Raw genomic sequence first — 15,796 nt, 5'->3', positions numbered from 1 at the left:
TTATACAACATTATCTTCACCAGATCTCAAACCAGCCTTCTACATTGTCACATTATAGTGTCATTATACAACATTATCTTCACCAGATCTCAAACCAGCCTTCTACATTGACCATATTATCCTGTTATTATACAACATTATCTTCACCAGATCTCAAACCAGCCTTCTACATTGTCACATTATAGTGTCATTATACAACATTATCTTCACCAGATCTCAAACCAGCCTTCTACATTGACCATATTATCCTGTTATTATACAGCATTATCTTCACCAGATCTCAAACCAGCCTTCTACATTGACCACATTATCCTGTTATTATACAACATTATCTTCACCAGATCTCAAACCGGCCTTCTACATTGTCACATTATAGTGTCATTATACAACATTATCATCACCAGATCTCAAACCAGCCTTCTACATTGTCACATTATCCTGTTATTATACAGCATTATCTTCACCAGATCAAACCTCTTTCTGTCAGGATTGATCTCAAACCTCTTGTCTGTCAGGAAGGATCTTCTCACATTCATCCTGTGAACTTGATTTGTTTCACCAGATGTCAAACCTCTTGTCTGTCAGGAAGGATCTTCTGTCCTGGATTCAGCCTTCTCTTCCTGAACTAAGACCTGATGTTGTTTCACCAGATGTCAAACCTCTTGTCTGTCAGGAAGGATCTTCTGTCCTGGATTCAGCCTTCTCTTCCTGAACTAAGACCTGATGTTGTTTCACCAGATCTCAAACCTCTTGTCTGTCAGGAAGGATCTTCTGTCCTGGATTCAGCCTTCTCTTCCTGGACAAAGACCTGATGTTGTTTCACCAGATCTCAAACCTCTTGTCTGTCAGGAAGGGTCTTCTGTCCTGGATTCTGTTGTTGAAGAGTCTATAAAACATGATTATTATGAATCATTATTACATCATTAGACACCAAATCTCCATCCTCCAACAGTAGCCCCCAGAAACAGACACACCCATATGATCTCACACACACACATGCTCTGCTCACCGTCACACACACCCTTACCGTACGGTGTGTATTGAAGTGTTGGTAGAGACCAGTTGGAGAATTCTGTCAGTCAGAGCATCAGTGATGTCATTGTGGCTCAGGCTACAACAGAGAGAGAGAAAGAGAGAGAGACAGAGACAGAGAGAGAGAAAGAGAGAAAGAGAGAGAGAGAGAGAGAGAACGAGTGGTCAGACATTTGTCATCTAGTGTCACACACACACACACACACACACACACACAGTGAAAGCCACTCACTCCAGGACTTGTACTTTATGCAGGTGTGTGATCAGGGGCTGTAGCTGGTGGTCTGTGAGTTGACAGTGGCTGAGGTCCAGTTCTGACAGACCCTCTGAGTGTTCCAGAACCAGGGCCAGAGATCCACAGGCCTTCTGGTCCAGCCTGGTCTCACTGAGGTCCAGCTCCCCATCCAGGGCTCTGCATAGGGACTCTGCATGCCTTAGCAGCCCCTCTTCAATCCCCTCACATACAAGGTCCAGCAGCTGAAGTAGCAGAGCTTTGCTGGGACTGAGAGGACAAGAAGCAGAGTCAACATTATGACACAGAGTAGGTCTAACTCCTACTGATAAACTAGTTGGTCAAATGATTGTCTTTGTGTCTCTAACCTCAGCTTGACAATATGCAGGATGGGAAGCAGCTCCCTCAGTGCTCTGTCCTCCACCTCACAGTCTCTTAGGATGATCTGGACCTGGTTCTGAACCAGCTGGGTGCCGAGTTGGTTCTGCTTCAGAACAGAGTTGATGGCCTTGCAATGGTCAGTGGTCAGACACAGAGCCTCCCCCTGGTCCTGAGCTGACAGGTCCACAGAGGAGGAGCAGGAGAAGTCCAGTCTGTGGTGCAGAGACCTGAGCAGCCATACTGCTGTTGGTGGTGATGATGGTGCCCCCTGCTGGATCTGAGAGGCAGCACAGCACTGGAGGAAACTCAGCAGTAACCTCCTGTCAACACTACAGAGAGAGAGAGAGAAACAGAGAAAGAGTGTGTGTGAGAGAGAGAGAGAGACTTATTTACACACCATCACACATTAAAACACTGATAAACACACTACAACTCTGGTTATCAGGTCAACTCCCAGGAGTTCCCCTTCAATTCCACCACTAGCCGAGGTTAAGGTTAGTACATTACACTAAGGTTAGGGTAAGAGGTTAAATCAGTCAGGAAGTGGAAAGCCTCATAGTTCTATCCATTCTAGCAGGGTCAAAGAGTGCCAACTAAACCTGAGTTGGGAGACTCTGTCCAGAAGAGGCAGGATGCTCTCTATCTCCCCCGGTGGTATGGAGGTCCACAGCAGGTTGACTTTGACTTGGTGGCTGTGCTGCAGGGTAAAACACAGAGCGGTACAGTCCACTCTGTCCAGCTCTCTGCTGTTCAGGTTGATCCAATGGTCTGAAGACCTCAACAAACTGGACACACAGTCACTGGCTCTACTGTCATAGATCTGTCTGATGGAGGACTTTACAAAGCTGGAACTGGACCTGAACAAACATGGAGAAAGGATTGTTGTGGTTATGTCAAGGTTTTATAAAAGATAACTCACATAATAACAACTGGCTGGATAAGACATTAATAATTAAAGTATATAAATATTGAATAAAGATCTCCCACCTCTTGAATAAAACCCTAATGATATTACAGAGGAAAACTCAGAACAACATGTCACTGGATAGAAATAGTTATTTTATTCTTTCTAGAAAGTCTGAATAGAGAAAGAAGTTCTCCCACCTCTTGAGAGTAACCCTTCCCAGAAAGGGGAGAAGATGTGAGCTGTTCTTCTCTAGGAGCCGGTTCTTCCTGAGGTCCACAGTGATGTTGTGGGTTGAATGCTGCAGCAGAGAGAGAAGCACTTCCCAGTCCAGCCTGCAGGAGGTCAGGTCTCCACCAACCTTCTCCAGGAACCACTGAGTCAAGTCCTTGTCCTGAGCTTCATACACAACTACAGTCAGCTGCTGCAGAGTGTCTGAGTTTAGTCTAGGAGGTTGGAACATACAGGCAGTCAGAAATATGAAGAAAAACACATGAATGAAGTTACTATTTCTACTTTAAAAAAACATCAGTTTCAGACTGACCTGAGAGAGAGAGGTCCCTGGTGACACAGCAGTGTGATGAGAGAGTGACCCTGGATGCAGAAGTCAGTCAGGTCCAGACACTGAACCCTCCAGATTCTCAGCAGGGACGCCACACTACTCAGAGCCCTGGATAACACTCTCTCTGGTGGCTGGCTGCTCTTTAGGACCAGGGAGAGTTCTGGGACAGTCAGTGGAGTAGCACCTCTCCCTGTCCTCCTAACCAGTCTGGACAGTTTCACTGCCACGCCCACATTCAGCCTGGAATGAAAAGACAAAATGCAAGTCACTTGAAACAGAGAAACCCTGTCAGATAAATATTAAATAAGAAAATAAACTATAAAATAGACCTGTAAACGCTGTCTTCCTGAACATACCTGAGCTTGTGGAGCTTTGACTTATGTCTCAAAAGAAGTGCGGCTCCTTGGAGAGAGATCTTGCTGGGGGTGAGAGTGAGGTCCACTCTGGAGGCACAGAGACCCAGGACTCTCCCCACAGACCTGCAGGTTTTCCTGGGTAACACTCCTCCCAGTGACAGGGTGGAGCCCAAGGCCTGGAGGAGAGAGGCCAACTGCTGGTCCTCCTCTCTGGACCTCACAGGGATGGATTCACACACAGTCTGGAAGAACCTGTCATCACCACAGCTGAAACAGCAGAACATGGGGGACATCAAATCAGACATTTAGGAGACAGTGACGTCCAAAAGTATTGGGACAGTGACACAATTTATTTTGTTTTGGCTCTGTACTCCAGCACTTTCTAAACGTTGAAATTGCCCTGACATTAAAGCTGACAGTCTGACCTTTAACCTCAGTCAGTGAATCATGTCAAAGTGTACAGAGACAAAATAACAAATGTGTCCATGTCCCAATACTTTGACCTCACTGTACATGAAGACCTGCCTGTCATATGGAAATATAATACCATGTCACAGAGAAAGTTACATAATATACAAGACATTTGGTTTTATAGATTAGATATTCTGAATATAAACGTTCAGATTCTTAAAGGTAAACAAGATTTCTAAAAGACCAATGTCTAGCATCACATAATTAAGATAAATTAATGTGACAAAACTCCATAATATCGGTGTTACAAACACAACAGCAACATTTGTTATGTTTTGAAATATATAATAATACAAAAATAAAATGTATGACATTTAGTAACATTTGAAATCTTGGTATAAATGTTACTAGCATCACATAATCACTAACCACCACACATGTTCAGACTCACCTCAGCTGTGAGATGTAGGGCAGACACTGAAGGAAACTCCTCATTTCACTCTCTTCATCTGACCAGCCCTTCAGCTCTACTGGTTTCTTCTCTGGTTGGAGTTTCAGCACTTCTAGGAGGAGGGAGGCCTTTCTCTCTGAGAGGTCTATGGACCAGACTGCAGGAGCTGACTGGTAAACTGGCTGTAATGCTGGAAGGACACTCCTGCCTGTTTGAGTCTCATAGTCCTTCACATGTGAGTACAGATCCAGCAGGAAATCACATTGATATTCCTCAACATCATGATCCCATTCACAGAAGGGAAAGGTGCTGTAAGTCCACACTGATGATACCAGCTTCAGTGTCTTCTCTCCTGTCTGCTCCTCCCACTCTGCTGCTTGAGACAGGAGATCCACCAGGAACTTGATCAGCTTTGAGGAATCAGACCAGTCTGTATAGAAACTGCAACAAGGACAGTAACAGCTGATTCAGACATGGATGAACACATGAAACCAGTCATAGATAAAGATATATGAAGTAGTTATAGATTTACATAATGTGATTTGGTTATATGTTAAAGTATTTAATATTAGAAACATTCACATTATTTATCTGTGACATTTAGTAATGCAACATTATCTATCTGTGACATTTAGTAATGCAACATTAGTTATCTGTAACATTTAGTAATGCATCATTAGTTATCATTAGTTATGTTATCTGGGCTGATAAATGTTCCCAGATTCACCAACATGTGTAGTTTTATACGGAGCCTTCACCGTGTGCTGCCACTTTGCATCAGCAGTCAGAAAGGAGACTTATGTAACAGTTTGATAGTGGTGATGCTGCACAATGTGTTTATTTTCACCAACATGTGTAGTTTTATACGGAGCCTTCACCTCTCTGCCACTTTGCATCAGCAGTCAGAAAGGAGACTCTCTGGGGGCAGTTTGATAGTCTCAGCACAACTCTCTCTTCTTCCATGTCTCTCTTTCTTCCAGTCCTTCTTCCCTCTCTTCCCCATCTCTCTCTCTCTCCCTCTCTATCTCTTCTCCTTCTTCCCTCTCTCTCTCTCTCTCTCTCTCTCTCTTCTCCTTCCCCTCTCCTTCTTCCCTCTCTCTCTCTCTCTCTCCCCTCTCTATCTCTTCTCCTTCTTCCCCCCCTCTCTCTCTCTCTCTCTCTCTCTCTCTCTCCCTCTCTCCTTCTTCCCTCTCTTCTTCTCCTTCTCTCTCTTCTCTCTCTCTCTCTCTCTCTCTCTCTCTCTCTCTTCTCTCCCTCTCTCTCTCTCCCTCTATCTCTTCTCTCTCTTCCCCCCTCTCCCCCTCCTCTCTCTCTCTCTCCCCCTCCCTCTCTCTCTCCTTCCCTCTCTCTCTCCAGTGCTTTACACTGCTGCAGACTTTATTATAGTTTTCAATGCTCTTCCCTTTGAGGTTCAGCGTGGCTGGACTATCATTGCCCTGCCAGACGTATTTGGGTTGACATTTTAGTTAAAGGGAGTATTCTTGCCAGTTTATTGTGTCTTGTTATTTGAACTGTATTGATGTGGTACTAATGACATGTGGCCCAGAAGATTGTGGACATTTTAAGGCCTTTGTTTGTCAATGACCCCCCACCATTCATACCCTCTGCACTCCTCCACTGGGAGGTAATACAGATTACTGTAAATCCTCTCATGTTGATGACTGGGTTCTTTCTTGTATATTATTTCTATGAAGTTGCCGTTAAATTGCTCTGCCATCATTATTGTATGAGGTATTATTGGTGGGGTTCCCCCTGTGCTGTGATGGGTGTTTTATATGGTGAGTCTTATCTTTTCTCTCCACTGGCTATCTGGCTAACAGGCTACACTCTAGACAGTCTCTTCTGCTGATGTGTGTGTGTCTGGTAGTGGGTCTCTCTCTATCCTACTCTTTTCCTTTCTGCAGGGTTAATACCTGTCTGACGTCCCAACAAAATCTCTACCTTTACCCCTCTCTAACAATACTGCTACAAGGTTTACTAACACTTGAAGTTTTAGAGGTCAAATGTTTCTACAAGATAATAACCACTAGCATCACATGTTCAGACTCACCTCAGCTGTGAGATGTAGGACAGACACTGAAGGAAACTCCTCACTTCACTCTCTTCATCTGACCAGCCCTTCAGCTCTACTGGTTTCTTCTCTGGTTGGAGTTTCAGCACTTCTAGGAGGAGGGAGGCCTTTCTCTCTGAGAGGTCTATGGACCAGACTGCAGGAGCTGACTGGTAAACTGGCTGTAATGCTGGAAGGAAACTCCTGCCTGTTTGAGTCTCATAGTCCTTCACATGTGAGTACAGATCCAGCAGGAATTCACATTGATATTCCTTACTGTCATCATCATCATCATCACAGAAGGGAAAGGTGCTGTAAGTCCACACTGATGATACCAGCTTCAGTGTCTTCTCTCCTGTCTGCTCCTCCCACTCTGCTGCTTGAGACAGGAGATCCACCAGGAACTTGATCAGCTTTGAGGGATCAGACCTCCATGGATGGAAACTGCAACAAGGACAGTAACAGCTGATTCAGACATGAATGAACACATGAAACCAGTCATAGATAAAGATTACCAGAAAGGAGGATCTCTGGGGGCAGTTTGATAGTGGTGATGCTGCACAACTCTGGTTTATTTTCCTTCTCTCTCTCTTTCCCCAACTCTGGCTCTCTGTCTATTCTCTCTCTCTCCCTGTCTCTCTCTCCTCTCCCTCTCGCTCTCTCTCTCTTCCCTCTCCCTCTCTCTCTCTCTCTTCCCATTTCTCTTCCCCTCTCTTAGTCTCTCTCTTCTCTTTCCTCCCTTTCTCTGCATCTCTTCCCTCTCTCTCTCTCTCTTCTTCCTCTCAAATCTCTCTCTCTCTTTCTCTTCCCTCTCTCTCTCTCTTCCTCTCTCTCTCTCTCTTCCCTCTTCTTTTTCCCTCTCACTCTCTCTCCCCTTTCTCTCTCTCAGAAAGGAGACTCTCCCCTCTCTTCTCACTCTCTCTCTCTCTCTCTCTTCCCTTTCTCTTCCCTCTCATCTCTCTCTTTCTCTTCCCTCTCACTCTCTCTCCCCTCTCCTCTCTCTCTTTCCTCTCTCTCTCTCTCTCTTCTCTCTCTCTTCTTTCCTCTTCTCTTCTCTCTCTCTCTCTCTCTCTCTCTCTCTCTCTCTCTCTCCTCTCTCTCTCTCTCTCTCTCTCTCTTCTCTCTCTTCCCTCTTTCTCTTTTCTTCCCTCTCTCTCTCTCTCTCTTCTCTCTCTCTCTCTCTTCCTCTCTCTCTCTCTCTCTCTCTCTCTCTCTCTCCCTCTCTCTCTCTCTCCCCTCTCCCTCTCTCTCCCCTCTCTCCTCTCTCTCTCTCTCCAGTGCTTTACACTGCAGCAGACTTTATTATAGTTTTCAAAGCTCTTCCCTTTGAGGTTCAGCGTGGCTGGACTATCATTGCCCTGCCAGACATATTTGTGTTGACATTTTAGTTAAAGGGAGGTTTCTTGCCAGTTTATTGTGTCTTGTTATTTGAACTGTATATATGTGGTACTAATGACATGTGGCCCAGAAGATTTTGGACATTTTATGGCCTTTGTTTGTCAATGACCCCCCACCATTCATACCCTCTGCACTCCTCCACTGGGAGGTAATACAGATTACTGAAAATCCTCTCTTGTTGATGACTGGGTTCTTTCTTGTATATTATTTCTATGAAGTTGCCGTTAAATTGCTCTGCCATCATTATTGTATGAGGTATTATTGGTGGGGTTCCCCCTGTGCTGTGATGGGTGTTTTATATGATGAGTCTTATCTTTTCTCTCCACTGGCTATCTGGCTAACAGGCTACACTCTAGACAGTCTCTTCTGCTGATGTGTGTGTGTCTGGTAGTGGGTCTCTCTCTATCCTACTCTTTTCCTTTCTGCAGGGTTAATACCTGTCTGACGTCCCAACAAAATCTCTACCTTTACCCCTCTCTAACAATACTGCTACAAGGTTTACTAACACTTGAAGTTTTAGAGGTCAAATGTTTCTACAAGATAATAACCACTAGCATCACATGTTCAGACTCACCTCAGCTGTGAGATGTAGGGCAGACACTGAAGGAAACTCCTCACTTCACTCTCTTCATCTGACCAGTCCTTCAGCTCTACTGGTTTCTTCTCTGGTTGGAGTTTCAGCACTTCTAGGAGGAGGGAGGCCTTTCTCTTTCTGAGGTCTATGGACCAGACTGCAGGAGCTGACTGGTAAACTGGCTGTAATGCTGGAAGGACACTCCTGCCTGTTTGAGTCTCATAGTCCTTCACATGTGAGTACAGATCCAGCAGGAAATCACTCTGTTTCCTTCTCTCATCATGTCTCCATGGCGATAAGGAAAGGTGCTGTAAGTCCACACTGATGATACCAGCTTCAGTGTCTTCTCTCCTGTCTGCTCCTCCCACTCTGCTGCTTGAGACAGGAGATCCACCAGGAACTTGATCTGCTCTGAGGGATCAGGCCACCATGGATGGAAACTGCAACAAGGACAGTAACAGCTGATTCAGACATGGATGAACACATGAAACCAGTCATAGTTAAAGATATATGAAGTAGTTATACAATTACATAATATGATTTGGTTATATGTAAAAGTATTTAATATTAGAGACATTCACATTATCTATGTGTGACATTTAGTAATGCAACATTAGTTATCTGTAACATTTAGTAATGCATCATTAGTTATGTCAGGAAATGGGCTGATAAATGTTCCCAGATTCACCAACATGTGTAGTTTTATACGGAGCCTTCACCGTGTGCTGCCACTTTGCATCAGCAGTCAGAAAGGAGACTCTCTGGGGGCAGTTTGACAGTGGTGATGCTGCACAACTCTGGTTTATTTTCACACTTCCCTCTTCCTTCATTCTCTCTTTTCCTTCCCTCTCTCTCTCTCCCTCTCTCGCTCTCTCGCTTCCCTCTCTCTCTCGCTCTCTTCCCTCTCTCTCTCTTCCCCCTCTCTCCCTCCCCCTCTCTCTCCTCTCTCTCTCTCCCTCTCTCTCTCTCTGTCTTCCCTTCTCTTCCTTCCCTCTCTCTCTCTCTCTCCTCTCTCTCTCTCTCTCTCTCCCTCTCTCTCTCTCTCTCCTCTCTCCCTTCTCTCTCTTTCCCTCCTTACCTCTCTCCCCTTCTCTCCCTCTCTCTCTCCCTCTCTCTCTCTCTCCCCCTCTCTCTCTCCCCCCTCCCTCTCTCTCCAGTGCTTTACACTGCAGCAGACTTTATTATAGTTTTCAATGCTCTTCCCTTTGAGGTTCAGCGTGGCTGGACTATCATTGCCCTGCCAGACATATTTGGGTTGACATTTTAGTTAAAGGGAGGTTTCTTGCCAGTTTATTGTGTCTTGTTATTTGAACTGTATTGATGTGGTACTAATGACATGTGGCCCAGAAGATTGTGGACATTTTAAGGCCTTTGTTTGTCTTTGACCCCCCACCATTCATACCCTCTGCACTCCTCCACTGGGAGGTAATACAGATTACTGCAAATCCTCTCATGTTGATGACTGGGTTCTTTCTTGTATTATTTCTATGAAGTTGCCGTTAAATTGCTCTGCCATCATTATTGTATGAGGTATTATTGGTGGGGTTCCCCCTGTGCTGTGATGGGTGTTTTATATGGTGAGTCTTATCTTTTCTCTCCACTGGCTATCTGGCTAACAGGCTACACTCTAGACAGTCTCTTCTGCTGATGTGTGTGTGTCTGGTAGTGGGTCTCTCTCTATCCTACTCTTTTCCTTTCTGCAGGGTTAATACCTGTCTGACGTCCCAACAAATCTCTACCTTTACCCCTCTCTAACAATACTGCTACAAGGTTTACCAACACTTGAAGTTTAATATGTCAAATGTTTCTACAAGATAATAGCCACTAGCATCACATGATCACTAACCACCACATGTTCAGACTCACCTCAGCTGTGAGATGTAGGACAGACACTGAAGGAAACTCCTCACTTCACTCTCTTCATCTGACCAGTCCTTCAGCTCTACTGGTTTCTTCTCTGGTTGGAGTTTCAGCACTTCTAGGAGGAGGGAGGCCTTTCTCTCTGAGAGGTCTATGGACCAGACTGCAGGAGCTGACTGGTAAACTGGCTGTAATGCTGGTAGGAAACTCCTGCCTGTTTGAGTCTCAGAGTCCTTCACATGTGAGTACAGATCCAGCAGGAAATCACATTGATATTCCTTATTATCGTCACCATCATCATCATCATCATCATCACAGAAGGGAAAGGTGCTGTAAGTCCACACTGATGATACCAGCTTCAGTGTCTTCTCTCCTGTCTGCTCCTCCCACTCTGCTGCTTGAGACAGGAGATCCACCAGGAACTTGATCTGCTTTGAGGAATCAGACCTCCATGGATAGAAACTGCAACAAGGACAGTAACAGCTGATTCAGACATGGATGAACACATGAAACCAGTCATAGATAAAGATATACCAGAAAGGAGGATCTCTGGGGGGCAGTTTGATAGTGGTGATGCTGCACAACTCTGGTTTATTTTCCTTCTCTCTCTCTTCCCCAACTCTGGCTCTCTTCTCTCTCCTATTCTCTCTCTCCCCTCTCTCTCTCTCTCTCTTCCCTCTCGCTCTCTCTCTCTCTTCCCTTTCTCTTCCCTCTCACTCTCTCTCTTTCTCCACCCTCTCTCTTTCTCTTCCCTCTCACTCTCTCTCTTTCTCTTCCCTCTCACTCTCTCTCTTTCTCTTCCCTCTCTTTTTCTCTTCCCTCTCACTCTCTCTCTTTCTCTTCCCTCTCACTCTCTCTCTCCCCTCTCGCTATCTCTCTCTTTCCTCTCACTCTCTCCCTCTCTTCTCACTCTCTCTCTCTCTTCCCTCTCTCTTTCTCTTCCCTCTCACTCTCTCTCTCCCTCTCGCTATCTCTCTCTTTCCTCTCACTCTCTCCCTCTCTTCTCACTCTCTCTCTCTCTCTCTCCCTCTCTCTCTCTCTTCCCTCTCTCTTTCTCTTCCCTCTCACTCTCTCTCTCCCTCTCGCTATCTCTCTCTTTCCTCTCACTCTCTCTCTCTCTCTCTCTCTCTCTCTCTCTCTCTCTCTCTCTCTCTCTCTCTCTCTCTCTCTCTCTCTCTCTGTCTCTCTCTCTCTCTCTCTCTCTCTCTCTCTCTGTCTCTCTCTCTCTCTCTCTCTCTCTCTCTCCTCTCTCTCTCTCTCTCCCTCTCTCTCTCTCTCCCTCTCTCCCTCTCTCCCTCTCTCTCTCTCTCTCTCTCTCTCTCTTCTCACCCTCTCTCTCTCTCTTCCTCTCTTCTTTCCTCTCTTCCCTCTCTCTCTTCTTCCCTCTCTCTCTTCTTCCCTCTCTCTCTCTCTCTCTCTCTCTCTCTCTCTCTCTCTCTCTCTCTCTCTCTCTCTCTCCCCCTCTCCCTCTCTCTCCCCCTCTCCCTCTCTCTCTCCAGTGCTTTACACTGCAGCAGACTTTATTATAGTTTTCAAAGCTCTTCCCTTTGAGGTTCAGCGTGGCTGGACTATCATTGCCCTGCCAGACATATTTGTGTTGACATTTTAGTTAAAGGGAGGTTTCTTGCCAGTTTATTGTGTCTTGTTATTTGAACTGTATATATATGGTACTAATGACATGTGGCCCAGAAGATTGTGGACATTTTAAGGCATTTGTTTGTCTATGACCCCCCACCATTCATACCCTCTGCACTCCTCCACTGGGAGGTAATACAGATGACTGTAAATCCTCTCTTGTTGATGACTGGGTTCTTTCTTGTATATTATTTCTATGAAGTTGCCGTTAAATTGCTCTGCCATTATTATTGTATGAGGTATTATTGGTGGGGTTCCCCCTGTGCTGTGATGGGTGTTTTATATGGTGAGTCTTATCTTTTCTCTCCACTGGCTATCTGGCTAACAGGCTACACTCTAGACAGTCTCTTCTGCTGATGTGTGTGTGTCTGGTAGTGGGTCTCTCTCTATCCTACTCTTTTCCTTTCTGCAGGGTTAATACCTGCCCGGCGCCCCCAACAAATCTCTACCTTTACCCCTCTCTAACAATACTGCTACAAGGTTTACCAACACTTGAAGTTTAATATGTCAAATGTTTCTACAAGATAATAGCCACTAGCATCACATGATCACTAACCACCACATGTTCAGACTCACCTCAGCTGTGAGATGTAGGACAGACACTGAAGGAAACTCCTCACTTCACTCTCTTCATCTGACCAGTCCTTCAGCTCTACTGGTTTTTTGTCTGGTTGGAGTTTCAGCACTTCTAGGAGGAGGGAGGCCTTTCTCTTTCTGAGGTCTATGGACCAGACTGCAGGAGCTGACTGGTAAACTGGCTGTAATGCTGGTAGGAAACTCCTGCCTGTTTGAGTCTCAGAGTCCTTCACATGTGAGTACAGATCCAGCAGGAAATCACATTGATATTCCTTATTATCGTCACCATCATCATCATCACAGAAGGGAAAGGTGCTGTAAGTCCACACTGATGATACCAGCTTCAGTGTCTTCTCTCCTGTCTGCTCCTCCCACTCTGCTGCTTGAGACAGGAGATCCACCAGGAACTTGATCTGCTTTGAGGAATCAGACCTCCATGGATAGAAACTGCAACAAGGACAGTAACAGCTGATTCAGACATGGATGAACACATGAAACCAGTCATAGATAAAGATATACCAGAAAGGAGGATCTCTGGGGGCAGTTTGATAGTGGTGATGCTGCACAACTCTGATTTGGTTATTCCTTCTCTCTCTCTTCCCCAACTCTCTCTCTATCTCTCTCCTGACATTTCTAATCCATCTTCTCCCTCTCTCTCTTCCCTCTCATCTTCTTCTCTCTTCCATTTCTCTTCCCTCTTCTCTCTTTAACATCTTTCTCTTCCCTCTCTCTCTCTCTCTTTCTCTTCCCTCTCAGGAAAGACTTTCTCTTCCCTCTCTCTTTCTCTTCCCTCTGCACTCTCTCTCTTTCTCTTCTTCCCTCTCTCTCTCTCTCTCCCCTCTCTCTATCTCTCTCTCTTCCTCTCTCTCTCTCCCTCTCTTCTCTCTCTCTCTCTCTCTTCCCTCTCTCTTTCTCTTCCCTCAGTCTCTCTCTTTTCTCTTCCCTCTCTCTCTCTCTCCCTCTCTCTATCTTCTCTTCCTCTCATCTCTCTCTCTCTTTTCCCTCTCTTTCTTTCTCTTTTCCTCTCTTCTCTCTCTCTCTTCTCTCTCTCTCTCTCTCCCTCTCTCTCTCTCTTCAGAAGATCTCTTTCTTTCTCTTCTTCCCTCTCTCTCTCTCTCTTCTTCCCTCTCTCTCTCTCTTCTCTCTCTCTCTCTCTCTCTCTCCCAACTCTCTTTCTCTCTCTCTCTCTCCCCTCTCTCCCTCTCTCTCCCCCTCTCCCCTCTCTCTCTCTCTCCCAGGACTTTACACTGCAGCAGACTTTATTATAGTTTTCAAAGCTCTTCCCTTTGAGGTTCAGCGTGGCTGGACTATCATTGCCCTGCCAGACGTATTTGGGTTGACATTTTAGTTAAAGGGAGGTTTCTTGCCAGTTTATTGTGTCTTGTTATTTGAACTGTATTGATGTGGTACTAATGACATGTGGCCCAGAAGATTGTGGACATTTTAAGGCCTTTGTTTGTCTATGACCCCCCACCATTCATACCCTCTGCACTCCTCCACTGGGAGGTAATACAGATTACTGAAAATCCTCTCATGTTGATGACTGGGTTCTTTCTTGTATATTATTTCTATGAAGTTGCCGTTAAATTGCTCTGCCATCATTATTGTATGAGGTATTATTGGTGGGGTTCCCCCTGTGCTGTGATGGGTGTTTTATATGATGAGTCTTATCTTTTCTCTCCACTGGCTATCTGGCTAACAGGCTACACTCTAGACAGTCTCTTCTGCTGATGTGTGTGTGTCTGGTAGTGGGTCTCTCTCTATCCTACTCTTTTCCTTTCTGCAGGGTTAATACCTGTCTGACGTCCCAACAAATCTCTACCTTTACCCCTCTCTAACAATACTGCTACAAGGTTTACCAACACTTGAAGTTTAATATGTCAAATGTTTCTACAAGATAATAACCACTAGCATCACATGATCACTAACCACCACATGTTCAGACTCACCTCAGCTGTGAGATGTAGGACAGACACTGAAGGAAACTCCTCACTTCACTCTCTTCATCTGACCAGCCCTTCAGCTCTACTGGTTTCTTCTCTGGTTGGAGTTTCAGCACTTCTAGGAGGAGGGAGGCCTTTCTCTCTGAGAGGTCTATGGACCAGACTGCAGGAGCGGACTGGTAAACTGGCTGTAATGCTGGTAGGAAACTCCTGCCTGTTTGAGTCTCATAGTCCTTCACATGTGAGTACAGATCCAGCAGGAAATCACATTGATATTCCTCAACATCATGATCCCATTCACAGAAGGGAAAGGTGCTGTAAGTCCACACTGATGATACCAGCTTCAGTGTCTTCTCTCCTGTCTGCTCCTCCCACTCTGCTGCTTGAGACAGGAGATCCACCAGGAACTTGATCTGCTTTGAGGGATCAGACCAGTCTGTATAGAAACTGCAACAAGGACAGTAAACAGCTGATTCAGACATGGATGAACACATGAAACCAGTCATAGATAAAGATATATGAAGTAGTTGTACATTTACATAATATGATTTGGTTGTATGTAAAAGTATTTAATATTAGAAACATTCACATTATCTATGTGTGACATTTAGTAATGCATCATTAGTTATCTGTAACATTTAGTAATGCATCATTAGTTATCTGTGACATTTAGTAATGCATCATTAGTTATGTCAGGAAAAGGGCTGATAAATGTTCCCAGATTCACCAACATGTGTAGTTTTATACGGAGCCTTCACCGTGTGCTGCCACTTTGCATCAGCAGTCAGAAAGGAGGCTCTCGGGGGGCAGTTTGATAGTGGTGATGCTGCACAACTCTTCTTTATTTTCCCTCTTCTCTCTCTTCCCTCTCGCTCTCTCTCTCTCTCTTACCTCACTCTCTCTGTCTCTCTCTCTTACCTCTCTCTCTCTCTCTCTCTCTCTCTCTCTCTCTCTCTCTCGCTCTCTTCCCTCTCTCGCTCTCTTCCCTCTCCCTCTCTCTCTTCCCTTCCCTCTCCCAAAGGGAGGATTCACCCCTCTCTTCCCTCTCTCTCCCCTCTCTCTCTCTCTTCACTCTCCCTGTCTCTCTCATCCCTCTCTCTCTCTTCCCTCTCACTCTCCCTCCCCTCTTGCTATCTATCTCTTCCCTCTCACTCTCTCCCTCTCTCTCTCTCTCTCTCTCTCTCTCTTCCCTCTCTCTCTCTCTCTCTCTCTCTCTCTCTCTCTCTCTCTCTCTCTTACCTCTCTCTCTCTCTCTTCCCTCTCTCTCTCTTCCCTCTCTCTCCTCTCTCTCTCTCTCTCTCTCTCTCTCTCTTCCCTCTCTCTCTCTTCCCTCTCTCTCTCTCTCTCTTCCCTCTCTCTCTCTCTCTCTTCCCTCTCTCCTCTCTCTCTCTCCCTCTCTCTCTCTCTTCCCTCTCTCTTCCCTCTCTCTCT

General features: G+C 45.4%; 1 protein-coding gene across 3 annotated transcripts in view; it reads right to left on the bottom strand.

Moving 5' to 3' along the window:
• Window positions 1-642: 642 nt before the first annotated feature.
• Window positions 643-15,796, bottom strand: part of LOC112227921 — a 35,845-nt gene continuing 20,691 nt past the window's right edge. Inside the window, exons 7-19 of one of the 3 annotated variants that reach the window (XM_042313945.1) lie at window positions 14,372-14,812; window positions 12,423-12,869; window positions 10,218-10,673; window positions 6,380-6,823; window positions 4,330-4,770; window positions 3,468-3,734; window positions 3,094-3,351; window positions 2,750-2,995; window positions 2,245-2,502; window positions 1,633-1,974; window positions 1,265-1,534; window positions 1,028-1,111; window positions 643-886 (exon numbers count right to left, since the gene is read on the bottom strand). In XM_042313945.1, coding sequence (XP_042169879.1) covers window positions 820-886; window positions 1,028-1,111; window positions 1,265-1,534; window positions 1,633-1,974; window positions 2,245-2,502; window positions 2,750-2,995; window positions 3,094-3,351; window positions 3,468-3,734; window positions 4,330-4,770; window positions 6,380-6,823; window positions 10,218-10,673; window positions 12,423-12,869; window positions 14,372-14,812 — 4,021 coding nt within the window. In that variant the 3' untranslated portion in view covers window positions 643-819. The remainder of the gene's footprint in view (window positions 887-1,027; window positions 1,112-1,264; window positions 1,535-1,632; window positions 1,975-2,244; window positions 2,503-2,749; window positions 2,996-3,093; window positions 3,352-3,467; window positions 3,735-4,329; window positions 4,771-6,379; window positions 6,824-10,217; window positions 10,674-12,422; window positions 12,870-14,371; window positions 14,813-15,796) is intronic. The other 2 variants (XM_042313946.1, XM_042313947.1) reach the window with 2 other exon arrangements.

Source organism: Oncorhynchus tshawytscha, unplaced genomic scaffold (genome assembly GCF_018296145.1).
Source record: "Oncorhynchus tshawytscha isolate Ot180627B unplaced genomic scaffold, Otsh_v2.0 Un_contig_1830_pilon_pilon, whole genome shotgun sequence".
NCBI classification, from domain to species: domain Eukaryota; kingdom Metazoa; phylum Chordata; class Actinopteri; order Salmoniformes; family Salmonidae; genus Oncorhynchus; species Oncorhynchus tshawytscha.
Note: the sequence above shows the minus strand (reverse complement) of the source record. Positions and strands in the feature narration are given on the sequence as shown.